General features: G+C 43.3%; 2 protein-coding genes and 1 pseudogene across 6 annotated transcripts in view; 1 reads left to right on the top strand and 2 right to left on the bottom strand.

The window, feature by feature from the left end:
* The window catches only part of PPP3CC (protein phosphatase 3 catalytic subunit gamma), a 92,196-nt gene extending 83,658 nt beyond the window's left edge, over positions 1-8,538 (bottom strand). The window contains exon 1 of one of the 5 annotated variants that reach the window (XM_027092098.1): positions 8,391-8,538. Coding sequence is in view for 4 of the 5 variants with exons in the window: in XM_027092094.1 (XP_026947895.1) it covers positions 7,889-7,937 (49 nt within the window). In the remaining variant the exon portion in view is untranslated. Of the gene's footprint in view, positions 1-7,888; positions 8,357-8,390 lie in introns of those variants that run through there. The other 4 variants (XM_027092094.1, XM_027092095.1, XM_027092096.1 and 1 more) reach the window with 4 other exon arrangements.
* Positions 8,539-15,214: 6,676 nt separating this feature from the next.
* On the top strand, positions 15,215-15,866 carry LOC113612281 (tripartite motif-containing protein 3 pseudogene; annotated as a pseudogene).
* A 6,210-nt stretch (positions 15,867-22,076) lies between these two features.
* Positions 22,077-27,834, bottom strand: part of SLC39A14 (solute carrier family 39 member 14) — a 44,621-nt gene continuing 38,863 nt past the window's right edge. Inside the window, exons 5-9 of the mRNA XM_027091964.1 lie at positions 26,846-26,968; positions 26,175-26,363; positions 25,849-26,056; positions 24,322-24,506; positions 22,077-22,344 (exon numbers count right to left, since the gene is read on the bottom strand). Of these exons, the coding sequence (XP_026947765.1) occupies positions 22,198-22,344; positions 24,322-24,506; positions 25,849-26,056; positions 26,175-26,363; positions 26,846-26,968 (852 nt within the window). The 3' untranslated portion in view covers positions 22,077-22,197. The remainder of the gene's footprint in view (positions 22,345-24,321; positions 24,507-25,848; positions 26,057-26,174; positions 26,364-26,845; positions 26,969-27,834) is intronic.

The raw sequence follows: 27,834 nt of genomic DNA, 5'->3' as shown, positions 1-27,834 counted from the left end.
AGATATCACTTAGGTTAGGTTGAAATTTTTAGACCTCAGTTTTGCAATTTCAAATGAAGCTAAAATTTAACATGAAAACTTAAAACAGAGTGTTATATTCTTTTTTTTTTTTTTTTTTTTTTTTGCGTTATGTGGGCCTCTCACTGTCGTGGCCTCTCTCGTTGCGGAGCACAGGCTCCGGACATGCTGGCTCAGCGGCCATGGCTTATGGGCCTAGCCGCTCTGCGGCATGTGGGATCTTCCTGGACCAGGGCACGAACCCGTGTCCCCTGCATCGGCAGGTGGACTCTCAACCACTGCGCCACCAGGGAAGCCCCAGAGTGTTATATTCTATTAATGATTGCACCAAAGGATGAAAAGATTAAAAGACACCTCTTTATTGCCATTAGTAGCAGCAAAGCTCTGAAATGACCACAAATATGAGAATTAGCTGAATAATTCTGTCTCCCATAGACGTATGTCTAAAAATTAGCTTTTCCCCAAAATGTCACTTTAATGGAAAAATACTCTATTATCAAATACTGCTTAGGAAAAGTGTTTTAATTAATTCTTTTTAAAAAAATTTTATTGAAGTATAGTTGATTTACAATGTTGTGTTTAATTTCTGCTGTACAGCAAAGTGACTCAGTTATACATATATATATTCTTTTTCATATTCTTTTCCATTATAGTTTATCACAGGATATTGAATATAGTCCCCTGTGTTAAATAATTCTTTAATTCACTTTAAGTAATGAGTCCTTAGCACTTGTCTCTCCAATAATCCGACAGCTTTTTTTTTTTTAATTTTACAGTAAAATGTGATAATGTTACTTAACGGAAGAAAGCTTTATTACCAAATGTCTGATATACATAAGGCTTCAATCACAACCATCATCACACGGGTAAAAAAGAACACCTTATTCCTGCTTGGAAAAAAAAAATTAAGTGTTTAAATTAAGATGTCCTTTCTGAGGTTTGAGACTTTCACTCAGAGGTGTGAATCTCAAAGAGCATCAATTTCCAGTGTTTAAATATTATAGTTTGTACAATGAGGTATCACCTCACAGCAGTCAGAATGGCCATCATCAAAAAATCTAGAAACAATAAATGCTGGAGGGGGTGTGGAGAAAAGGGAGCCCTCTTGCACTGTTGGTGGGAATGTAAATTGATACAGCCACTATGGAGAACAGTATGGAGGTTCCTTAAAGAAGTAAAAATAGAACTACCATACGACCCAACAGTCCCACTACTGGGCATATACCCTGAGAAAACCATAATTCAAAAAGAGTCATGTACCAAAATGTTCACTGCAGCTCTATTTACAATAGCCAGGACATGGAACCAACCTAAGTGTCCATCGACAGATGAATGGATAAAGAAGATGTGGCACATACATACAATGGAATATTACTCAGCCATAAAAAGAAATGAAATTGAGTTGTTTGTAGTGAGGTGGATGGACCTAGAGTCTGTCATACAGAGTGAAGTAAGTCAGAAAGAGAAAAACAAATACCGTATGCTAACACATATATATGGAATCTAAAAAAAAAAAAAAAAGGTCATGAAGAACCTAGGGGCAGGACAGGAATAAAGACACAGACCTACTAGAGAATGGACTTGAGGACATGGGGAGAGGGAAGGGTAAGGTGGGACAAAGTAAGAGAGTGGCATGGACATATATACACTACCAAATGTAAATCCGATAGCTAGTAGGAAGCAGCTGCATAGCACAGGGAGACCAGCTCGGTGCTCTGTGACCACCTAGAGGGGTGGGAGGGAGGGAGCTGCAAGAGGGAAGAGATACAGGGATATATGTGTATGTATAGCTGATTCACTTTCTTATAAAGCAGAAACTAACACACCATTGTAAAGCAATTATACTCCAATAAAGATGTAAAAAAAAAAAAAAGAGAGAAATGTATACACCAAAAAAAATTAAAAAATAAATATTATAGTTTGGCAGTTGTTAATTACAATGGTAAACTAAGTACAACTTAAATAATGTTAACAAATTCAACAGATGTGTGCTATATGACTTGCTCACATCGAATATTTATACTTGAAAATGTTTCTTCTGGGTTGGCATTGTATCAAATGACTGAAAATATAAAGGACCAAAATATGAATACAGGGCTTCCCTGGTGGCGCAGTGGCTGAGAGGCCGCCTGCCGATGCAGGGGACACGGGTTCGTGCCCTGGTCCGGGAAGATCCCACATGCCGCGGAGCGGCTAGGCCCGTGAGCCATGGCCGCTGAGCCTGTGCGTCCCTGTGCTCCGCAACGGGAGAGGCCACAACAGTGAGAGGCCCGCGTACCGAGGAAAAAAAAAAAAAAAAAAAAGAATACAAGCACTTTCAAATCATTTTCATGCTGATTGAAACCAATATGAAAGAATTCAGGTAAAATTACAACATTTATGTTAAAATAATATGAGATATTTGAATAATAAAAGGTTTAATATATGTCATCCATTTTCCTTTTAATTTAAAATATACCAGTAGATGGAAATACAGTTGACCCTTGAATAAAGAGGTGGTTAGACGTGCTAACCTTCCACACAATAGAAAATCCAAGTACATCTTACAATCAGCCCTCTGTATATACACGGGTGGTTCCCCCATACCCAAAGTTCCTCCCTATGCGTGGTTCCACATCCTTAGATTCAACCATCCTCGGATCATGTAGTACTGTAGTATTTACTATTGAAAAAAAATCCACGTATAAATGGGCCCACAGTTCAAACCTGTATTGTTCAAGGGTCAACTGTATTGAAAAGTATTAATGAAAGTATAGTAATGAAAAGTATTAAGAGTAGTTTCTGGAAGGAAGGAATATGAAGCCTTTGTTTTCTTCCCTTTTGCCTTTCAAATTTTATAATTAGCAGGGTTAAGCTTACATTTAAAAGAAAAAAAATTTTTTTAATTCTTGGTAAATCCATTCTCATAATATGAAAAACGGAGAGAGGGGACAGAGGGGAAATAAATGAGGTATAGGTACCAGAGGCTGAAATGGGGCTCAGAATATACTTGTGGAAATAGCCATTTCTGTCCATACTACTCTCAGTAAAATTTTTTAAGAAAGCTATAGCCACACTATTCCCACTGCCAGGATATCAAAGAACCAGCAGCCTTCAATGCTGTGCTACAAATGGCAGTACATTCTACATTTGAATTCCAAGAGAATGGGAGAACTCTATCAGTATCCTCCTGGAAAGAAGTCTGGAGCTTCCCTAGTGGTGCAGTGGTTAAGAATCCCCCTGCCAATGCAGGGAACATGGGTTTGAGCCCTGGCCCGGGAAGTTCCCGCATGCCGCGCGCAGAGCAACTAAGCCCGTGCGCCACAACTACCAAGCCCGCGCTCTAGGGCCCGCGAGCCACAACTACTGAGCCAGCGTGCCTAGAGTCCGTGCTCTGCAACAAGAGAAGCCACCGCAATGAGATGCCCGCGTACCACAACAAAGAGTAGCCCCCGCTCACCACAACTAGAGAAAGCCCACGCACAGCAACAAAGACCCAACACAGCCAAAAATAAATAAATAAAATAAATTTATTTTTAAAATAAATAAAAATAAAGTGCACATACATTTGTAAGTTGAGAAGGTGTACTGAACTGCTTTCTTGAAAAACTCCACTAAGTGGCAGAATACCTATTGAATATTGGTTGCTGTATTTTGCTGTTTGTCATTAAAACTTATCTGTCCATATTCTAGAAAATATATTTTAATAAAGAAGATAGATCGCAGTCAGATGTTTCCATTCTTGAAAGAAAACGGAAAGGTAATATAAATCATAACAAAGTCAAGGATATAAACAAAGAGTAAGAGGGGTGTGAACATTGCTGTTTCATATATAGACAACTAAGCATAGACTGTGGGCATCTGTCTAACTCTTGGGAAGCTAAATTGAGAGTACCATTTCTTTCTTTTTCTTTACCTCTTTTTTGAGAACTTCCAGTTGTACAGTGTTTAACATGTGGGGATCAAATGTATCTATACTTTAAGATATTCTAAATATGGATAATTTCTAACCTAGGAAAACATGTAGTTTAAGTAAGTGAAAAGTTCAGGAAAATTTTTTTCTTGTAATCCTTCATTTGGCATTTGATTTATTAATTGAAAGTTTTATTTTAATACTTATTAAAAGTATGTGCTTTATAATATATAGAAAATAGCCACAAGAAAAAATAGAAAATTACTATATTTTATCTTGTTCTACCACTCTTTGTCTAGTAGTATGTGTACATGTATGTTCTAATGTATCATAATTTTTCATTTTCATTTAAAAATCTAATGTCCCCAATTCTATTCAGTTTTAAACTATAACAACTTTAACTTCGTATTTTGTAAAGGGCTAAAAGTATGATTTAAACTACAGATGGATATTATATTTTAAACCTAAATGAAAGATAATGTAAATAATAAGCATAGATCTGATTTGAATAAAGATTTTTAAATAGTAAAAATAAATAAATAAATAAAGTGCACAATTCAATGATTAAAAAAAAAAAAAAAGAAGTCTGACTTCTGTTAAAACCCCTTCGGCCACCAAAGAGCAAACTCAGACAATGGATTCTCTATATTTGTTATGTAATGCCTAGTGAAATTTCCTTGCTGTTTCTGAAAAGATTCAGCTTACAGGAATAAACTTTTTATAAAAATCACTGTCAAAGAAAAAAAATTCCTTCAAACAGGAAAAGAAACTTGGAAACCAGAAAAAAAAATCAAGCTGAAAGATTTTCAAAATGCAGTTATCTGGGTTTCTCGTTTTCTGCTCCAGATACGAGTAGTGTTGCCCCCAGTGTATATGGACTGTTCTGGAGGCTCATACAAATTTTAATTTTTAAAACAAAGAAGCAGCAAATGAGCACCAATTGGGAATACATTACAGATGGCTCTCCATAAACATTTAATAAATGAGTGAAATCATAAGAATGTTTATATTTTTAAACACAAAATAAATACCTTCAACTGCTAGAGAAGAAACCAGCTGCCAGAGAAGTACTAGACAGACTGTATTATTGGTTTGTATGCTGTTATCCATGGGATTCCACCCAGATATCCTTTATATTGTAGAAGAGGTATTTTCCTGACTGGGAACAGTTTCCTAACTTATAATTTCATATGCTTTCCGATTCTGATATTTTTTGAATGTTAATGATTTCTCTATTATCCACTTATGAAGCAGCTGATTTATTCTCACACTACTATCATGTTTCATAATACTACCTTGTCTTAAGCTTTTCACATCCATTATGTCATTTGCGTGGCTGAGATGCTTGACAAAGAAGGTATTATTAACCCTATTTTGCAGATGAGATTATTGAAGCAAAAAAAGAGAGAGTTTAAGTAAAAAGGCAAGGTTAAAAAAAAAAAGGCAAGGTCACAAGTAAGCCCGAGAAGTAGGAGTAAAACCTCCAATCTAGTCCTTCATTTTAGGAAGGCTGCTATTTAAAAGACACAAAATACAAATCACTCCCACCCACCCACTCTTCTCCAAGATTTGCTCAAGCAAAACAATTAAGCAGAATTTAAAGTTAACAGGAAATGACAAAACCCAGAATAACTGGGGTGTGGTCTCACCTCTGAAAAAGATTTCCAGCTGTGAATAAATGCAAACAACTCTGGCCAGAAAAGATAATATTAGATCAGGATTTAGAACCCAGTACAGTACAACCGGACCTTAGCTATATATACAGTGACACCTTACTTTCTTAGAATAAACCTCAATATTTCAAACTCAGGAAAACCCAGAAAAAAAAAGCAACGTAAGTCACCAGGAAGCCAAAATTGCTGTGTTCAAGTTCTTATACTAAAGTTTTTATATATGAGACAAATCCACCCATTCTAAGGGCTTGAAATCATTTATGTTTCATTTTTTTAAGGGTAATCTTATAATAACATGCAGTAATTTATAAAATTTCACCAAAAAACAAATTTAAATCATATAGACTATGAGGGTATTCACTTAACTGTGGGCATGCCTAGCAATAAGCCAGCACCTGCATTTTAGCTACATATTGTTTTACTTTCCTTCTATATTTAAGGGTCTGAAAGGGTCATTTAAAAATTTCCTTGATATCTTACGGCACGTTATGGTAGAAATTACATACTACAATGGCGATCAGAATTTGAGATTCACGAAGGTCTGAGGACTACCACCACTAAGCTTCACTCAGATCCTATTTATTCTGACTTGACACACTATTCTGGTTTATCTGGTTTCCCTGCCTACTTCAGCTTAGAAGTGGCAGATTAGAAGGGCATATTTTGACAGATAGAGAGCAGTACTGCAGCAGATAAACTAAGAACAGACAAAAGCACTAAACTGGTATAGCAGTGAGGAGTCATTTCAGCACAGGAGGAAACTGCCAACACCCTCATACAGCAGAATGCACCGGCCATATTAACTGCATAGGACAGAAATTAATGTACATAATGATGACCTTGATTTATCAAAAAAGATTATGTTTAGTAGATTCTGAATCTTAAGAGAGGGTTATATACTCTTCATGGGTTATATACTATAAAGACTGACATTAAAATGGTCAAAAGAATTTAGCAGTTAAAGGGCTGTCAGTTCTATGAACAATTCTCTTAAATCCCTAATGATACCACACAAATGCTGAGTAGATAAATCTCAAAAACCTCATTACATTTAGTAAATATTATATAGTGTAGATAATTAACATTTATGATCAACACTTATGATGATGACTTTTTTGGGGGGAAAACTACATTACACACTAAAATTACATATTGCAGGCAATCAACATTTATGATGCTTAATTTTTTAGGGGAAAAAAAACACCTAAGTTATACACTAAAATTCTCTCCCTTCATTGAACATTCAATAATTTTTCTCCACTTTAAAAAAAAGTTTTCTTGTCACCAATCCTGGTTTCCTTTCTCCTTCTAATTACCAGAATGAAAAAATAAAAGTATTTTAATAGTTTTCCCCACTTACAATTAACCCCTTTATTCAGAGGTCACTAACACACCTGGTCTCGGTATATTCCCTTCTTACAAAATAGTGCTTTCAAACCGAGTATTAAAACTCAGAAGAGTTGTACTTGTCTTATGTCTGAACAAAAGAGGCACATAAATTAGTGGTTATATTTAAACCACTATTCTTAGTTTAAGGGCAGAAACAACTACAATGTAAAACCCTGTATGTATTAGTAAGGAACACTTTAGTTTATTTTGGACATCTGAAACAGGGAACATCATTCTCCAAGTCTCTATGGCCAAAAGGAAAATAAAACACCAAAAATCATGTCAAGAGATCTGTAGATCCCTTTCAAATATCACAATATGAATTTATTTGCATTTATTTCACTATATTGTTTCTTTTACTAACAGCAGTGACTTGTGATGATCTGAAGAAAGTGGGCTAAAAGGTACGTGGTATCCATCCTTAAAAAAAGGGTGGGGAAGAGGCAAGAAAGATCTGATCCTACAGAAGAGGAGCGGCAGAAAGATCTGACTTGGAAGGGTCTACTCAACTCCCTACCCACATCACCCTAGATGGTTTCCCCCAGGTAAGAGCCTAGAAAAGAGGAATCGTTTCTTTTAAAAAATATGTGGATCCAGACTCTTTGGGGGTGGTGGGAGAAGAGATCGCCGCCCTGCCTGGAAATCCGACACTACGGGAGATAAATAAGCAATCTCCAGCTAGCTACTGGTCCAGGTGCAACAGAAAACGCCCGGCGCCCCCGCGGGGGAGCCCCGGTGGAGATCCCGGCCTCCCGTCTCCCACACCCCCTCCAGGTCCTCCTCCGGGATGGGCGCCGCCAGGGATCCCGCCGCCCTCCTGCCTCCTGTCCTCGGCTCCCTCCCTCCGGCCCCGAGCCTTCGCCCGGCCGAGGGCCGTTTCCCGCTGGTCGACTGGAAGGCCCGGCCCGCTTGGCACCTTTGATGACGCGTTCGGTGGTGGAGAGGTGGAGGTTCCTCCCGGACATGGTCCCCTCGGCCTCCTCCCGGTCCAGGAGACCGCCAGACGTGCGCCTCCGCCTTCGCCTCCAGCGGTCTCGGCTCCCCGGGGCCGGTCAGTCAGCCGTGCCCCGGCCCGGCCCCTCAGGGCGGCCCAGGCACCAGAAGGAGGCGGCCGCGGCAGCCCAGCCTCGAACCCCACGGACAGGATGCGGGCCCACCGGCCGCTCCCTCCTGAGGCGCGGACTCGCGAGCGCCCGCGACCGCAGTCGAGGGAGGCAACCCCAGCGGCCGCGGCTGCGCGCGGCCCGCCCCCGCGTGCGCGCGCGTGCGCGTTCCCGCTCGACGCCCTCCTAACTTCCCGGCGGCCCGCGCGCCGCCGGCGCCGGCGCCGCGCCGAGGCCCAGCGCGCGGCCCCGCTGCCTCAGCCGGCTGGGCCGCCTGACCTCCCACTCCCGGGCAGTCAGCGACCCCGGCTTTACCCTTCGCGCGGAGGCTCCCGGCCCGCGCGGCCGCCCTCCGCGCACGCGCGCTTCCTTCCGCTTTAGCTTCCGAGAGTAGTGTTCCCTTCTCTGCCTGCCCCTCCTGCAGCTGACTCCTTCTCGGCTGCCTGCGCCGCGCGGGCCTGGATCACCTAACAGCGGCCCCTCGGTCCTGCACCAAAAGCCCCAGTGGAGCAGCGGCCATCTTGTGACCCGGCCCGAGCGACCCAGCAGCCTCTCGGCGGAGCAGTGCACCTCCTGTCCGCTTGGGGCCACCTTGCAGGGAGCCCTTGTCTTCCCAGACCTTCCCCACGGGTGACCTCTCTCCCTTTCCTCGGGGTCTCCCCCCCACTCTGTCTGGGAGACGTTATCAAGTTGATCAGGCTCCTTCCCACAGTTTACCCTCCCCCCAGTCAGCAAACCCATTTAAACCCCTGGTTTAAGTTGTCACATTTGTCGAGGGCGGTTAGTATAGTAAGAAGGACGATCGCGTCCATCCTAGTTCTAATCCAGTAGTGCGCGGGGAGGGGCGGTTTCCGAGTGGGTGGATAAGACCCTCCGCTAGGTGCCGTGGCCTCCTCTCTGCCTTTGCACTTGTCAGAAAGGGGACGGCAGCCGGCTCCATGGAGCCCCTGGGCCAGACCTCCTCTGTGCAAGGAACTGACCTTTTCATAAGTTCTGCGTGTCACCTACACAGCTAGGAGCGATCCCTTCTTCCCCTCTGACGCAGTGACACAGTACCTGCCTCCCCCGGTCATCCTTACTGTGGAACACGATGGGCAAGTCTCCGTAGATTTAGCAATCTGACTCCTCTCCAGGTTAAAAACTGACCTTTTCTCTCCTTAAATTGTAAGCCTAGAATAGAAACTGTCTTCCCTCATCGAGTATAGTGCCTGGTAAAGTCAAAAGTATTTTGATTTTAGCCGTGATAGTGGAATATTGAAACTGAGATCCAAGGAAGTATATGCAAATTACAGGCAAACCGGTCTTAACAGTTACTGTGGTGGCCAATGAGTAGTCATAGGTGGCTCTGTACATTTAAATTAAATAAAATTTAAATATTCATTTCTTTAAGTGCACTAGCCATGTAAGTGCTTGATAGCTACCTGTGGCTAGCGGCTAACTAATTGGATGTGGTAGAATAGGACACTTCCATCATAGCAGAAAGTTCTTTTGTACAGCTTCCAGGTAAAAGATTATAGGAGTTAAACCAAATCTCCTTTACTATAGATTTATGTATTGGGAGGAGATCTGGGGATACACACTGGAGTCAGACCCTGAATTATGCCTTGCAGTTTTGGCCTAAGGCCATTCATAGCAATCCCAGCAAGGCAGGAGCACCTGAGGGAGCTGAATAGATTTTGGTTCTGTTTTCTTGGGTCTTGACTTCAGGCTTCCACCCAAGAGAATTGTTCAGATATCCTGAGGAAGTTCTTCACTTAGGAAGTAATCAGAGCTCCACACGTCTATCAAACAGAGCAAATTTCTAATGGTCAAAAATAAATTGGTCCCTGCAGCGTAGTAGAGGCTAAACGTCATCTGGAAGAACAAACAGGATGGCTAAAAACAAAGAGTTTAGGAAAACATTGCAAACCAATGTGAAGAGATGGATTATCCAATAATAGTTGTGGAAGAAGTAACCAACTATCTGGATCTCAGATATATCTTTGTTTTTTTGGCCACACTGGGCAGCATGCAGGATCTTAGTTCCCCAACCAGGGATTGAACCTATGCCCCCTGCAGTGGAAGCACAGAGGTTTTTGGGGGGGTTTTTTTGCGGTACGCAGGCCTCTCACTGCTGTGGCCTCTCCCGTTGCAGAGCACAGGCTCCGGACGCGCAGGCTTAGCGGCCATGGCTCACGGGTCCAGCCGCTCCGCGGCATGTGGGATCTTCCCGGACCAGGGCACGAACCCGTGTCCCCTGCATCGGCAGGCGGACTCTCAACCACTGCGCCACCAGGGAAGCCCGAAGCACAGAGTCTTAACCACTGCACCGCCAGGGAAGTCCCTGGGTCTCAAATTGGAGCCACTCCTTAACACCAAACTTCATAAGTAATAAAATATGAGAATTAAAACAAGATGGTATTTTTCACAAAGCAAAATGGAAAACATTTTAAAAAGGTGACACTCTTGGTAGAATTATAAATCAGCACAATCTCTCTGGAAAGGGATTTGGCAGTATCAATCAAAGAAGATATATGTATAGCCAATGAAAAGATTCTCAACATTGTTAGTCATCAGGGAAATGCAAAATAAACCATACTGAGATACCACTTTACTAGCCTAGTAGAAGAGCTAAAATTAAAGACTCTCGGGCTTCCCTGATGGCGCAGTGGTTAAGAATGCAGGGGACACGGTTCCGAGCTGTGGTCCGGGAAGATCCCACATGCCGCGGAACAACTAAGCCCGTGCGCCACAACTACTGAGCCTGTGCTCTAGAGCCTGCGAGCCACACCTACTGAGCCTGCGAGCCACACCTACTGAGCCCACGTGCCACAACTACTGAAGCCCACCCACCTAGAGCCTGTGCTCCGCAACAAGAGAAGGCACCGCAATGAGAAAACTGCGCACCGCAATGAAGAGTAGCCCCCGCTCGCCGCAACTAGAGAAAGCCCGTGCGCAGCAACGAAGACCCAACGCAGCCAAAAATAATTAATTAATTAATTTTAGAAAATGACTCTCAACACGGAAGTGTTGGCAAGGATGGGAGCAACTCTCCTACATCGCTGGTGGGAGAGTAAAATGCTACAACTACTTTGAAAGTTTCTTGTAAAGTTAAATATACACCTACTCTATGATTCAGTAATTCTACTCTTGGGTATTTTACCCAACAGCAATAATTACCCAAACAGTAGAATACTACTCAGCTAATAAAAAGGAAATAATTACTGATGCATGCAACAGTATGGATGAATCTCAAAAACATTATGGTGAACAAAAGAAACAAGACAAAAAATAGTACTTACTATATGATTTCATTTGCATAGGAAAATGGTTAAATGAGGTATGAAATTGGATGCAACATTATGCATTATGCAAAATCATACTTTAGATGGGAAGATATTGGCTATCATGAGAAAAGCCTCAGGAGATAACGAAAAGTGAAAAAGTACAGTATGGACCCCATATTATTAAGACAAGCTAACGTATGCATAAAAATACTAGAAGGAAATATTAATATGTTCACTCATTGAATAAATATTAATTAGGTGCCAACTGTTCCAGGCACTGTGCTAGGTAGTAGGGTTACAGTGATGAACTAAAATCAACACAATTCATACCACCATGGAGCATTAGCTGGTGAGGAAAAAACTGTTAACAGTAGCCATCTCTTGGTGGTATGATTAAAAGTCACTTATAAAAAACAATTAATTTTCTGTATTTTACAGATTTTCTATGGTGAGAAAGTATTACTTTATAACTAGGAGAAAAAAATATTTAAATGCTCTTTTCTTTCAAAGGCCTGTTGTCCACGCCTATTTCCAGTAGCATTAAATATTCATTTGGGGAATTTTCTGAGAGACTTCTCTGATCAAAACAAAACATCTAGAACCACTCAATGAAAATATAAAAAGAAGAAAACTCTCATTAAGCTCCCTTCCCAGACAATTTTTTTTTAATGAATAAGGCTTAAATGCACTGGTGGTGGTGGTAATGTTTTTAGTCATCACATCAATAGCTCCTGGCAACAACTGGAGTGTTCTATTTCACTCAGCTTGTACACGTATCCACCTGGCCTGGGTCAGCTGCATTTTCATTTAATTGATGAACTTGATTCTCTTTCCTTTGACTTTCTGCATTGGTCAGAATTGACTACTTAAACCATCAAGCTTCATGCTAAATTGGCAATTCTACTAATTTCTTCAAATCTAGGTTTCCATGTTACAGGGCTTGTGAGACTTGGTATATTTCCTTATGACACTCCCTAAGCACTTCATAAACCTTAATTAATGACTAACTCTTCTGAGAAATAATTAGGAATGCTTTTAATTTAACAAAAGCACAGGGAATCCTAGTTTCCACTGTTGTACAAAAGTAACCTGGCTTCAGTTTCTATGTGTATGAAGCCATTAAATATTAAACTTCTGTGTTAAATGCAGAGAACTGCAGAATATTTTTAAAACTGCAATAAAATAGCAAAAGGTATTTTATAGTGTACAATCTCTAATTTTATATGAAAAAGCACTACATAAATGTTTTTATTAGTAATACATATTGTATGGACATTGTATACTATATTTTACTCATATCTTCCTATAAGTGCATTTAATTTTGATTAAATTACCTCAGAATGGACTCGTCCCACCACAGTTGAGGTCTAAAAAAAATTAGCGGCTCCATATTAAAAAAATATTTTTTTTTGCAATTGGAAAAACATGGCCTAAAGCAACATTCTACCAATCATAGCCTGATATCAAATTTCTAATCTCTTTAGACCTTTTTTGTTTTGTTTTGGCTTTGCCGTGTGGCTTATGGGATCTCAGTTCCCTGACCAGAGATTGAACCCGGGCCCTCAGCAGTGAAAGCGTGGAGTCCTAACCACTGGGCGGCCAGGGAATTCCCCCCTTTAGACTCTTGTAAGTAAAAAATGCGAATGAAAGTTTTGCTGACTGGTAAATATATATTCACAGGTTGATATTCGGGCCATTTGGGGGGTAATATGCAAACCTCTTAACAGTGTGTTATCCCTTGGTCTTCCTGGGAGAACACAATACTGTAACTGTGACAAGGATTGGGGAGCCCCAAAGCTGCCATCACCCCCTATTACTTTTGTTTAAATCCTTACGAAGTAGGAGAGAAAATGGTGGCAGTCATTACTGGCTACATAATACAGTACAGTCTAAGAGAATAGAATTTAATACCTCTCTCATACCTGGGCTCCAGCATTCCACAGGTAAGATGCCATAGGTAAACGTCACAGGCATTCATCCAGTTGCTTGGGCCACAAATTTAGAGTTGGGGGCCAGGCAGAGAGGAAGGCTCAATCCCTCACACACCATATCCTGTAAACCTACTCCCCCTACAGTCCATTTTTCCATACAACAGATCTTTCTCAACTTGTCTGATTTTCATCATTCCTCTGCTTAAAACCCGCAAGTGTCTCCTTTTTTCCTGAAAGTGGTCTACTTCTTAGTAGACTTCTGTCTACTTCTTTGAACTCAGCTCAAACCTCTTCCCTTACATCCACTACAATTCAGACATAGTGGCCTTGTTTATGCTGTATATACTGCAATTTATACAAATAACCTCAAACAGACCAAGCTCATTTCTGTCCCACAGCTCTTGCATTTGCTGTACCACAGGGTTTCAAATCATTCCCTCCCCATCCAGGTCCCAACTATAAATGAAATAAAGGTTTTGAGTATATTTTTAAGTGCTTTGGGGTATGTGTGAGAAGTGTGTAGGAAAGCATATATTTTTCAGTTTCTCAAAGGAATCCAGACAATAAAATGTTAATGACCACTGGTATAGAGTTTTAACTTATAAAGCACTTTCTTATACATTTACTTCTCATTACGTTTACGCAGGTAGATAGTATAGAAATGATCATTTCTACCTCGTAGATAGACATTGAGGTGGGAAGAGGTTAAACATATCAGAGTTCACACAGCCAGTCAGCGATGGAATTGACACAAATCCATTCTTTTGGACTCAAAATCCTGTGCCCTTTTGGCTGAAGACCAAGACAGAGTCCATTCTTGCTTATCTTCATTTGCTTCAAAAACATCAAAGTTAAACACTTTTCTAAGGGCTTTCTTATTTAAACTAGCTTATAAGCCTGCATTAAAATTTTCAATGAAAAAAATTTTATCATCAGCTAGATCAAGGCAGTTTTCAAGCAAAAATTTAATGTATGAACAAAGGAATGCAAGAGTTTTCTATTAAGCTAAGTAGAGCATAATTGGGGAAATAGCTTTGCAGGAATAAATTTAACACACCTTAAAACCGAATGAAAATAATGTTGAGATCTCTAATGTTTAGCTTTTACCTACCCTTCTAGTTAGCATACACAACTGAACCATCTATCCTGAAAAATCAATTTAATCTAATTTTTTTAAAAGTTAGTTTTCCCAGAAAAGAAAAATCTAAATTTAATCTCTTTCTCCTGCTCATGCAGTTTCCAGCAGAAATGGGATGGGGGGAATCTATAGTATTTGGAGAATTACCACAAAATATTTAAACCATGTGAATTTGGCAGCAAGGATATTTCGTCTCAAGGGCCATGCCTGTGTAATGACCTATATGGGAATCTAAAAGAGAATGGATATATGTACAGCTGATTCACTTTGCTGTACAGCAGAAACTAACCCAACATTGTAAATCGACTATACTCCAATAAAAAAAAAGGGGAGGGCATGCCTGTAGGATACAACCAGACACCAGCTTCAAAAGAGCTTGCTTCATTAATCTCGAGAACTTAAAGGGAACACGTCACTTGAAAGAATTTCCTATTCTGGGAGGATACAGTAGATCAAAGAGACTTTTTTCCTTCCTTATGAGCATCTATAATTAAAAACCTAATCTTCTATTTTAAGGAAGAAAAAAATGTGTCCTTTATTGAATTAGTTGTTTTCTTTTCCTTAAAACCCACGAGGTTAACGTCGTGTTTTGGAAGGAATTTCCTTTTAACCGGTCTGGGTGTCATTCTTAGATTTTGGTGCATATAAAAATGTTAGCCTAGCAGCGTGTCTGCCTGGCATCTAGGGACCTGCCACCTTCCCTGGACAATGTGAAGCCCAGCACCCAATCCCCACCGCCTGCAGAGGCCCAGCTGCACGCACAGCAAGGGCAGCAGAAGGAAGGACAGCCTGGAAGGGAGAAGCATGAATCCATCCACTTACAGGGTGTGTCCACAGCTAGGTGCAGGCAGCGATAACCATGGTACCAGGATTTCTCCAATGAGGACCAGTTCAAGTTCCACTATGGGGTTCGAGGGCCTCCCCTGGGCAGCTGCAGTGCCCACAGGTGTGGCAGTGGACACCAATGGAGACATTTTCAAGGCAGACTATGACAACCATTGGGTCAGCATCTTTTCTTCTGAGGGCAAGTTCAAGACCAAGATTGGAGCTGGTTGCCTCACAGGCCCCAAGGGAGTAGCCATAGAAGTGAATGGACATATCATTGTGTTTGAGAAGTTGCTGCATCTTTAACTTCTGGCCCAGTGGCAAGCTGGTTGGCCATTTGGGGGGCCATGAGGCCACTGACCAACACTTTGCAGGGCCCCATCTTGTGAACAAGAATGGGATTGTAGCAATAGATTTCCATAACCATTCCATGAAGGTGGACAGGGCTGGCAGAGTTCCTCTTCAGGTCTGGCTCCCACAGGAGGGCAACGGGCAGTTCAACGCCCCCACAGGAGTAGCTGTGGATTCCAGCAGCAGCATCCTTGTGGCTGACCAGGGCAGCGTGGCACCCAGGCGTTGCATGGCTCTGGGCCCCTCCTGTCCTCATATCAAGTCTGCAGAGCCATCGTAGCACCCATGGAGCCTGGCACTGACCTCCGATGACCTCGTCGTGGTGGCGGCCTATGCTGGTGTCAACGAAAATAATCAATTAACAATCTATAATAGGAATAGAAGAGTTCTTTTGAGCCAAACTGAGGACTACAGCTTCAAGAAAGCATCTCAGATAACTCTGAGGAACTGCTCCAGAGAAGCATGGTTTTCAGCAGTTTTATATGTTGTCAGAACAAAGAACATTAAACAAGTCAGGGATACATTCCTTCAAGGTTAAAAAAAAGATCAGCACTACACAGCGAGTCAGTGTGACCTTGGCATCAGGGAAAGGAGTCTTATCATTGAAAGAGTATCAGCATTGGCATCCCGGGAAGGGAGACATCTAATCTTTACTTTTAACATGGACGTTCTTTACTTTAGGCCAATGTACCCTTTTCTTAATAATTGAAGCAGATGAGGCCTATGCTACACCTGTAGCTGCATGGAGGCCCGGCCTAGCTCACGCAGGGATGTACCTAGGGGTGACTGGACAAGAGGCTCTGGCCAGAATCTGGCAACCCTGAACGTCGGTTGTCGGCATGGGTGCCCTGGTGCCTTCCTCTTCCCCATCTCCCAACCCCAGGGTTGCTCTTTATTTACTCGTTTCTCACTTTTACTTTTTTTTTTTTTTTTTGCAGTACGCGGGGCCTCTCACTGTTGTGGCCTCTCCCGTTGCGGAGCACAGGCTCCGGACGCGCAGGCTCAGCGGCTATGGCTCACGGGCCTAGCCGCTCCGCGGCATGTGGGATCTTCCCAGACCGGGGCACGAACCCGCGTCCCCTGCATCGGTAGGTGGACTCTCAACCACTGCGCCACCAGGGAAGCCCTCGTTTTTTGCTTTTAACTGGGTGGGCCTAGACTGTGGTCTCAATGATGTCTGCAAAGCTTCCCCCTACCCTTTTTACACACCTCCCCCGTCCCCTCAATCTGCTCCCCACTCCCCCAGCCTGGGGCGGAACAGCCTCGTACTCCAGGGCAAAAGGCCCTCTGATGATCTGTTCGCCACCCTTCACACAAAGACAGCAATACCCCATCTCTCTTACGAAATGAGTTCACACAAAAAGCCAAATGTAGGACGACGTGTATTTTAAGAGCACATTTCACATTTAGAATTACCTCATCAAAAAATTTCTTTCCAGGGGCCTCTGCTAGGAATTTCCTGATGGTTTTCTATTACATATGTGTATTTATGACAACCTGTGGATTATTGCCTAAGTTCATTCTTAGGCAACCTCAATAGAGAAGCAAACCACAGATGGAGAAAAAAAAAAAAAGAAATCCAGAGCCTCATGGAAGAAAGAACTACTTCTTGGCTTCTGATTTCCAGAATTAGAACACTTTTAGGTTATTCCTCAATTATAACTGATGCCACTGTTTCGGGATCCCATCCACTGCTAGGGTCAAAGATTGCTGTTATACAGAAAGGGTAGTCTAACTCCCTTCCTTCATTTAAAATAAACCTTGAAGAAACATCTGGCAAGAATTGTGATGTTGAAAAGAAAAATATTTTTTTGGCTGACAGATCTAAACACACTTAGCTGTGAGATGATAAGGACCTATGGCTCTTTTCCAACCACTATTTTTAAAAAATATTTAAATGGACTATAATTCAGTTTATTTCAGAAGGATGAAAAGGATTCACTTCTGCTGGGATTCAAACCTATCATCCTTGAGAAGTCCACATGTATCTCACTAGATCATTAAGAGTACAAATATCTTTAAAATAGATGAGCATTTTGTTTTCCCACAAATCAAAAACCCTGTGTCCACGTTTGGTGTCTTCATTATTTCTCGAAATGGATTTTGCTCAAATCAGATCTCAGCATCACTGAATGGTAAAGAAGAGTGTGCAGAAGCAACTTGATAGGAGAAGGGCATTCACCTTCTACCAAAACTGTCCTGAATGGCTTAGCTGGTTAGCAGTATCACAAAGAGATGGCTGAGATCAAAGTTTTAATCTTCTTAGTGACCTGTTTACTCTGCTTAGCTCTATTCTATACTGGCCACAAATTCACCTCTCAAATTTCTGTTTCTAAATAAAGGAGGACCAGGAAACAAGGCGTTAGCAAAACCAGCACCAAAGACAGGAAAACACAACAGGAACTTGCTGCCAGTGGAAAAGGAGCCCATCCATCAACACAGAACTTGCAGGCATTTCATTTCGTCTTTTCATTCATTCCTTCTGTGTGGCAGGTGCTGGTATCACAGAAATAAACCAGGTATATAGCCTCTACCCAGAAGGAACTCAGTTTATAAAGAACAAGAGAGATTACAGTGCAAGTCCAGTAACTGAGGTGTGAACAGGGAGGCACTAATCCCAGCCTGGGTAGGCTCTCCAGAGGTGGCACAAGCCGAAGGACAGAGTGACTATCATTTTGAACAGCTGTAGCAGACATTAGTCCAATATAGTAGCTACTTAATGAAATTTAAAATACCAACAGGAGCCACTTAATATATTATTCTTGAGTTTTTAAAAAATGGGAGGACTGAGCAACAGGCATTTGGGAATCTCTAATGTATGTATTAATAAAATGGCATCAATTCTTTTACCCCACTGCTCGTTTTTGTGGTCGAAGATAAACAACAGATCCCTGGCCCTTTGAATGAATTGGAATAAGAACAGGTTTAGAATTTTATTTTAAGTCTCAGGACAGAACGTTTCCCTGTAAGACATACAGGAGATGTGGTTTAAATGAACCAAGTGTATTCTCCAAGTTTCAAATCATGGATTTATACAAGTGAAAACAGTGTGACAGAAAGCTCTTCTTAGGAAACACCACAGTTCTTCCATCACTGATGAAGTCATGGGTCCCATTAAAAGATAAGTTAATCATTTAAAGTGAGTATGTTATGCTATCTGAGGTTCCTTCGAAAACCCCTCTCCAAATGTAAGCTGGACCAGTAAAATGAAGCTTTATAAGTTAGCAAGACACCACCCCCATCTTGTGTTCAACAGTCTTCATTACACCCACGTTATTGCCAAAGATGACACTTGCGATTCAACAGTTACAGAATATAGCTTTATTTATAGAATCTTACAAATAAAAACATTTACAGTCCACATAACTTAAGTTATTTTTTTTCTAATTTATCCTCATAACACCTGAGTTATTTAAAAAATACTGTGATGGAATTGCAGAACTGTAAAAGGAAATATGAATAATAAAAATCTAACCTCTCTCTTTTGCAAAAATCAGACAACTTTTCGTTTTTGTTTTTTTTTTTTTGCGGTACGCAGGCTTCTCACTGTTGTGGCCTCTCCTGTTGCAGAGCACAGGCTCCGGACGCGCAGGCTCAGCGGCCATGGCTCACGGGCCCAGCCGCTCCACGGCACGCGGGATCCTCCCGGTCCGGGGCACGAACCGGTGCCCCCTGCATCGGCAGGCGGACTCCCAACCACTGCACCACCAGGGAAGCCCAACTTTTCGTTTTTTAAGCAGATTTCCAACATATTACCATATTACCATCTCCACATTACCATGTGGAAGAGGACTTACTAAAAACAGGTCTTAGGATACTCGAACAGAGAAGCCTTCTTTTTAAAACCCAGGGTGAAGGACCAATGAAGGAAAAACCTAAGTTGACACTAGACACAAAAAACCTTTGGGCAAGGACAGAAGGCAACCTGCAAGCCAGGGTGAGGGTGAGAAGCAGCAGAACCCCTGCTCCTGGGTCACTGCTCCTGCACGTGACACATACTTTCCTTGTTATCCTTAATGGGAGCCGGTCCACGCAGGGAAAGGGAGGGTGAAGATGCTAATGCCAGAGGTGAAAAAGGTCCTCAGAACTCGATGCTCCTCAGACTTCTAATATGTACAAATGCTTAAAACAGCAAATCCAACACTTCAAAAAGAAATGGCCACATTTTCAATTGAGGAAAATCTGTTGCCAATGGCAACACATAATCAGTTGCACGATTTCAGTGTCTCCACCCCTAAGCTCAAACTAGGAGTGGCCTCTGGACCAATTAGTTTGAAGAGAATTTCCCTTTGAGGCAGCTGTCTGTGAAAGGAAAGTTAGCTCTTAATATAGGTGTGCATGAGAAGGGAAGGCACCCTGCTACTTCATATTTTAGTTTTTAATTTGCTCAAGGTTACATTTTTGAGCTCTTCTCCTAAAACTAGAAACCCACTAACTCTTACTTAGGATTCTACTCCAAGAATATTTGTAATGAATGACAGATCTATAGGGGATGCTAAAATTATAAATTTAATACATCCATGTGAATTAAGGGAAGCAAAATCTTCTGAAGTCCTAAGGTTTGAGTTATTTCCTGCTAGCTCCTGAAAGCAGTTTGAGGGAAATCAAACAGAAAAGACAAAGAATCGTTTTAAAACAGTAACAATGACAATAATAATGACAATATAAAAAGTTAGATCCCAACATTCAAGGAATTGGTTCTTTGGTAAAATCTGGACCATAATCCTACCAGGAGTCTGTCCTGATAGTTCACCTAGAATCGTGAGAACTGAGTTTTCCTCCTTCTTCTGCCCATTCTCAAATCTATCAAAGTCAATAGGCAAGATGAGAAAAATGTATAAAGCATCACCGGCGGTTTTCCCACTCATGTTCTTTTCAAGAATAGTCCTGGTTTGATGGATGTTTCCCAAGGGGTGGGGGGAGGCGGGGAGGGGAAAAAAGCCAGAGTAGATGCTGCTTTTAACTACCGTAGAATGGAAAGTTTTCCTGTCCGAACGGAAAAACTAACGGGTGGTGGTGACGGACCAGGACTCGTCAGCCACATGCGCAAGTCGGTTTGCGAACACAGCCCCTGGGCTGCGACTGTGGGCACCACTGAGGAAGGCTTCTGGAGAGGTCGGCTCCCCAGAGTGGCTAAAGAATCTCACATTATCAATATGATAATAATAAAGCAATTCACCTAGTGAACCTGGAGATTAGCTCCCCTCGAAGCCAGAGCTCTGAGGAGAGGGCTCCACAGGGCCGGCGGCTGGCCTACGGTCTCACACACAAGTCTATCAATCCGTTTTTCTGAAGAGAGTTAGAGCAATTCCTATTCAGTTCAATACAGGATTCGCCCTTGCTTGTTTGGGGTGAGGGAGAAAGGGGGAACCCCAGATGGTGCAGCAGAACCCATGGGTCCTCTATTCTGCAAACCCCAGGGATGCCCCCATCCAAGCTCTGGATCTTCCATCTCAGAGTTCTATCACTGTTACTTATGGAATCAGTAAACCCTAAATGTTGCCTGCGCTGATTCCGTTTCTGATTACCCTTGTCAAGAAGACCACAAGCTGCACTCCAATTCTGTAGGTCAGCTTGCCACCTGTCAGCACAACTGTTGACCAGGGAGGTAAATCTGTGCAGTCTGCCCTCTGACATGGGCACCGTCAATGTGCTTAGAATGTGCTTCCAGGGAGTCTCCCAGGAGATGGGGGTGGAAATCACAGCAAAGCCAACGGATTTCTCACAGGTCTCTCTTCTCTGCCCTCCAGTCTGCCAGTGTCAGGGAGTCTCCCAGGAGATGGGGGTGGAAATCACAGCAAAGCCAACGGATTTCTCACAGGTCTCTCTTCTCTGCCCTCCAGTCTGCCAGTGTTCATCCAAAAGGAGGGGAGGTTCAGGCAACAGAACCTACCTGCTGGCTCACCTGGACGGCCACGAAACACCAGGTGCAGAACCGGTGCCAAGCATCCCAGAGGGAACAGGTAACCATCCTGACAAGACACACACCCCCATCTCAGGGTGATCCTTGCCTCTCCCTCCCGCCCTTCTCATCTGTTTCCAGCTTTCAGTTCTCTTTGAAAGAATAGGCAACTGAACAGATTTTGAAAGAATAAGAGGGATTCCTGTCTTCTATACCTTTTCTGTAAAAATAGGCGGATTCGCTTAAAAATGGGTCACCTTGAGGCCGAGGAAACACATTTAGATTTGTGGGCCCCAAACTATAGATTCACCTCCTGATATTTCTAGCCAAGTTGTGAGCCCTGGCTATCTTTTTGCATTGTCGGGCAAAGGATTCAAAAGGTCTCAGTGCTGGTTGGAAGAGAAAGAGGCCAGGGCAACCAGAGAAAAAAGTTAGTCTTGTCTTTTAAGCTGCATTCAGTTCCAGAATCACTCTGAGAAAGAAGAGGAAAGGGGGAGAGGCACTACCTAGAGGCTGGTTACCAGGGCAGCTTATTCCTAGGATACAGCATTTTAAAAACAGCTAACATTTGAATGCAGGGATACAGTCTCCATGTCACAGTTTTTAATAGAACTGCCTCTTCCGAGGTGCTTCCTGGATGAGGAGTCCTCGGGCCAGGGATCAGCGGCCAAGGGCCCGACTGCCAACCCCGCCGGCTCCTGGCAGGGCCCTACCCGATCTGGATCTGTCCCGAATACATAGTGAGGACCAGCATGATGCTGAAACCAGTCAAGAGGCCCACGTTCTGGATGACAAAGGGGATCAAGACACTGCCGTTCCTTTCATCCTCTTGGCAGACCTCGTTCATCTCAGGGAACTGGGGAAGAAGAAAAAAACACGAGAGCTGCAGTTCCTTTCTTAACCTTTAAGTGCAGGACAATTCAGTCATATGTATATTACCTAACAATTATTACAACATTTACTACTATTATATTTTTGCATTATAAGGCCACCACAATCATTAGTATAAATATATGATTATAATAGTTATAATTAAAATATATAATATACGATTGGTTTACAAAGAAAATCAACAGCACTAACTTCTAGAACTTAAACGTTAGAGCCTTTCTCCAAGGTGGTTACCACTACTTTACAGCTATGGAAGTGAAACAAAGTACGACACGTGCATGTAACCCTGGATGTGTTTAGATGCGGACTAAAAATAACCACTCTGCTAAAAATTACTGTGACCTTTAAAAACACATCAAAAGGTCTTTTTGCTATCAGAATGTTGTCGCTTGTTTGGGAAACGCAGCAACCATGTAAGGGGCCAGAGAATGGAACTAAGCATTGCCGTGACTCAAGGCCTCTTGCTGCTGGCCAGCAAGGCAGGTGACAAAAATACCCTAACCCCAGGGAGGGCCACCCACCGGAGGAGAGAATCTAAGATGTTTCCATGGGCTGAGGATGGACCATGGTGGTCAGTGCTCTCATCATCTCATCAAAAATACTACTTTCCGGGACTGCTCTGCTGGCGCAGTGGTTAAGACTCTGTGCTCCCAGTGCAGGGGGCCCAGGTTCGTTCCCTGGTCAGGGAACTAGATCCCACATGTCACAACTAAGGAGCCCGCTTGCTGCAACTTAAGACCCAGCATGACCAAATAAATAAATAAATATTAAACAAAACCAAAAAACTGCTTTCCGAGGATACGGAAAATAATTCATGCAAACCTGCCAAAGAACCGTCATGCCAACAAGGAAGGAAATCAACCTTGTTAGTTATAAAGATGCAACAAATCAGGTATTAAACTAGCAAACGCAAAACTACTTAAACGGTTATACCAAACGTTAGCGGGTATGATGTACACTTTCAGACACCACTAATGATGTAAATTAAAGGAGGGTAAGCTTTTTAGAAAGCAATTTGGCGATACATATTAAAACCTCAAACCACGCATCCCTTCTGAACCAGCAATTCTTGTTCTGGAGAAGGTAAATCCCCTCACCAAATACTACTGATAATGAGAAAAGGATGTTTTTAAAGAGTATGCAACATGAAAAATGTCTAGGATGTAGTAAGTAAAAAAAAAAAAAAAAAAAAGAAACCAGGACATAAAATTGTGTACTCCATGTGATTAGAGTTATTTAAAAACAAACACAATGCATTGAGATGAAAAAGAAACAAACCCAAGTGTTGTTATTTTGGGGGAGAATAATTATGGGTAATTTCCTCTCCCTTCCTTCCCTCCCTTCCCCATTCTTTATCTATAAGTCTCTATTCTGTAATACTTAAAGTAAGGACCCCAGAGTTGAGATACATCATTTTCTTTAAGGACATATGCTAAAGGAACATAGGCCTTTCATCCTTTGAAATCTAATGTCCCCTTAAAAGGCATTGAACAGTACACTTTTATTTACAAATCGTGTGGCATGTGACTTGATTCCTCAATAAAGTTATTATTGGTGGCGCAGCGGTTAAGAATCCACCTGCCAATGCAGCGGACACAGGTTCGATCCCTGGTCCGGGAAGATCCACATGCCATGGAGGAACTAAGCCCGTGTGCCACAACCTCTGAGCCTGAGCCCTAGAGCCCACGAGCCACAACTACTGAGCCCCCACACTCTAGGGCCCGCGTGCCTAGAGCCCGTGCTCCACAACAAGAGAAGCCACTGCAACAAGAAGCCCGCGCACAGCAACAAAGACCCAATGCAGCCAAAAATAAATAAATAAATAAATAAATTTTAAAAACAAAAAAACTAACTAATGCCCCTTAGCTGTCCTCCCAATCCAACGAATTTCATAACCCGATCCAGTTTTGCCTACAAGGCATTAAAACTATGGAAGACTTACCATATCAGCCAGAGAAATATACAAGAACATTCCTCCAGCCAGGGCAAAGATCCAGTTGGCAGAGAAGTGGCTGCCAGCTAAGATGCCGAAGGCCAGGCCCACGTAACAGCAGCAGGCAGAGAGGAAGTTGAAGAAGAGAGCCTGCTGGATACTCATGCCGGCATTGAGCAGGATGACAAAGTCTCCTATGGTGGGGACAACAAGAGGGGAGGGTGTGGACAGAAGATTCATACTAGGTCGTGGGACACACAGCTTGATGAGGACATGCTTAAACGCTGGATGGAGTGTGGGTGAAAATCAAGATGGCCCCAGACTGGAGATCACGGTGACAAGACCAGGGCCCCCTTCACCACCACGCCGAGGAGCTGTCTCCATCTGTGAGGCTGGGAGCGTACAACCAGCCTAGAGGCTGAAAACAATGCACAGGATTTTCAAAAGAGAAAACCATCTAGCAATGGCCTCATTTCTCTCTTTTCTTTCTTTTTTTTCTTTTTGCAGTCCGCGGGCCTCTCACTGTTGTGGCCTCTCCCGTTGCGGAGCACAGGCTCCGGACGCGCAGGCTCAGCGGCCATGGCTCACGGGCCCAGCCACTCCGCGGCATGTGGGATCTTCCCGGACCGGGGCACGAACCCGTGTCCCCTGCATCGGCAGGCGGACTCTCAACCACTGCGCCACCAGGGAAGCCCTCATTTCTCTTTTGATTGATGGTGAAACAGAAGGAGCTTCCTTCCTCAAAACTGTAATGAATGGTATTTTTCGAAAACAAAATTGAGACCGAGAGAAATAGTAATTTGCCCAGTCACAAGCCAATAAATGGCAAAGCCAGGACATGACCTTGAGTGTCTGAGCCTTCAAAAAGTCTAGGCTTTTTACACTCTCCCTCTGATAAAACCAAGGACCTTCCAGCCCCTGGTTCATCTATTTCTTCTACCCACCAGACCTCTAACATACATCTCAGCCTTTGGAAGATTAATAGGATGTAAGAGATAACCTATATTGAGCACTTAGAATAGCGTACGGCACGCAGTAAGTCCTTTTCACTATTTTTTCCTTTTGCTTTTTACGATGAATCAACGAGGTAGGTACCAGTATTAAGCCCAGTGTAGAGGTGAGGAAACAGCCACAGGTTATGGGACTATGGGGAAACAACCATCCCAGTAAAAAATGCCATCATTTCCAATGATCAATTTTCTTTTCTTCCTTCCTTCCTCCCTCCCTCCCTCCCTCCCTCCCTCCCTCTCTCTCTCTTTCTTTCGCCATGCTGTGCAGCATGCGGGATCTTAGCTCCCTGACCAGGGATCGAACCCGTGCCCCCTGCAGTGGAAGCGTGGAATCTTAACCATTAGAAAGCCAGGGAAGTCCTGTCCGATGATTAATTTTCAATTATTAACTCAGGTGTTGAGAATTAGTGGTTTGATTTCACATAGCATAGAAAATGTGTTCATTAATCATAATGTGTGTTCTGAAGTGGGGGGAGGAGTCGGCACAAGCGGAAGGGGCTGGGGGGCGGGGTGTGAGCACACTTACCTAGCTCGTGTGGGAACTCCTCGCAGAGGATGGCCACCGAGGTGCTGATGCCTTGGAAGACAGACACGGTGAAGGAGGCACCAATAGCAAGGCCATCGATGAAGTTATGGAGGCCGTCGCTCAGGGTGATCATCCAGGCCAGTGTGCCGATGTCAGAGTAGCGGACACCTTTCAGCCAGTAGCAGGCGCTCTGGGAGGCCTGCAGGTCCTGCAAGAAAGCCCCCCTGTCAAAGGGTGGACGACGGACCTTCAGGGTAGGCCCGAGTCATCAAGGCCATTACCACTTAAGGGCCCCTGCCCCCCCCAGCAGTGGATGGCCCACTGACCTGGACAGAGAGGGAGCCCACGATGACCTTCTCGTCCATCACAGGGGCCTTCCCATCCAGCTCGCCACTGCAGCGCTGAGAAATCATGTGGTCCAGATCCCCGTTCTGCAGCTTCTCCGTCACACCCTCCTCCTGGTCCTTCTGGGAAGGGAGCGTCTCAGAGGCATAATGGCTGTGTCCGTGATGATGCTGGAGGGACCACAGGGAGGGGTCGGGTCAGTGCAACACTCACCAAAACCACCCACCCGGCAGGAGCTCCAAGCACCGGGAAGACCTCACTCCCACCATCCAAGAAAACACAAGTAGGCAATAGGACAGAAACCTAGGGCAAGGTGTTGGAGAAAGCTGAATCGAAGGGCACGTGGTGCTGCCACGGGACGGATCTCAGAGGAGTGACCTCAGGGCCAACACTCATCCCTGCCAGGAGGCACAGCAAAGAACATTTACAGCTGCTCCTCGCAATGGCTAATGATTCGCCCTCACCCACTGCTAACACCCTCCCGAGGTGAAGTGAGACATCTACTCCTGAAATAGTTTGTGGGTTTGAATCCATGGCGGGAGGATCCAGGTAAGCTCACTGGATTGGCACTGAGGTAACACCACCACCGGACACAGTTCTGAGATGGATGCTCTCCCTAGAGGCACTTCTTTTACCAACGATTAGGCCTCACCTCATTTTTCTGCTTAAGAAGCATCTTCAAGACCTTCTCTGTGAAAAAGAAGAGATAAAAGCCCCCAAACACCACTGCAGACTTGGAGACATAATAATCTTCCAGAGGGTTGAAACCAAAAGCCTGTGGATCCAAGAAAACAAAATGAGTTTAAGAATATAGAAAATCTTCACTGGTCCCCTCTCATCTCTTTAACCACCTGACTCTAGGAAAGGAAGAGACCGGGACAACTCTGCCATGTACTCAATCCCTTTCCAGCAAAAATCTAACCCTTGATGTTTCCCTAATGTCACATCACCAGACCCGCTGGGTTCTCTCTAGCTTATTTTCTGATGCAAAAGACAGATCGTCTTTAGAATTTTACTCTCAGGAAGAACAGCCTTGGATGTGGCCTTTCTACTTTTAATGAGGACTCTGTCTTCACTTCTCCTGGAGCTTTGCTACAAGGACAGACTCTGCCGGCAGATTCCATCTTTCAGGAGGAGACACTCGTGTTTGTTTTCATCGTTATATAGCGTTCCTGGCTGATCTGCCTGTAAACACACAGGGAGATGGTACAGTTATACTTTCTAAAATGGGAAATCCTTTCTCCAGTTAAATAGTAAGAATTGCGGCATCTTCCTGACCGCAGACCTCCCAGTGACCACAAAGCCAAGAAATCAGACTGTGTGACTGCACGTGTCAATTTTGGGGGTTTTGTCTTGGTTTCTGGAAACTTCACTTACTATGGCCAAAAGAAAGAAGAAGAAGAAGAAAAAAAGAATCCATTGGGAAGCAGATAGGAGTAGAAATGAGGAGAGTTGCATTCTCAGTGATGCTCCTGACTGGTGGGGGGGGGGGGGGGGGGGGGCCTTGGGAAAGTGTCTGCTGACCTGCTCCTAAGTTTTCTGATAGGAAATGGGCCTCTCGAATAAACGCCAGCCTTCTCGTGAATAGGTCCCAGATAAAAGAACTCCGGGCTGCTTAAAAGCTAAGTGTTTGTCTTTTCT

The sequence above is a fragment of the Aethalodelphis obliquidens genome, unplaced genomic scaffold (assembly GCF_003676395.1).
Source record: "Aethalodelphis obliquidens isolate GAN/ISIS:26980383/991018 unplaced genomic scaffold, ASM367639v1 scaffold74, whole genome shotgun sequence".
Taxonomy (NCBI): Eukaryota; Metazoa; Chordata; class Mammalia; order Artiodactyla; family Delphinidae; genus Aethalodelphis; species Aethalodelphis obliquidens.
The sequence above is the reverse complement of the archived record's forward strand: the minus strand, read 5'-3'. Positions and strand labels throughout refer to the sequence as shown.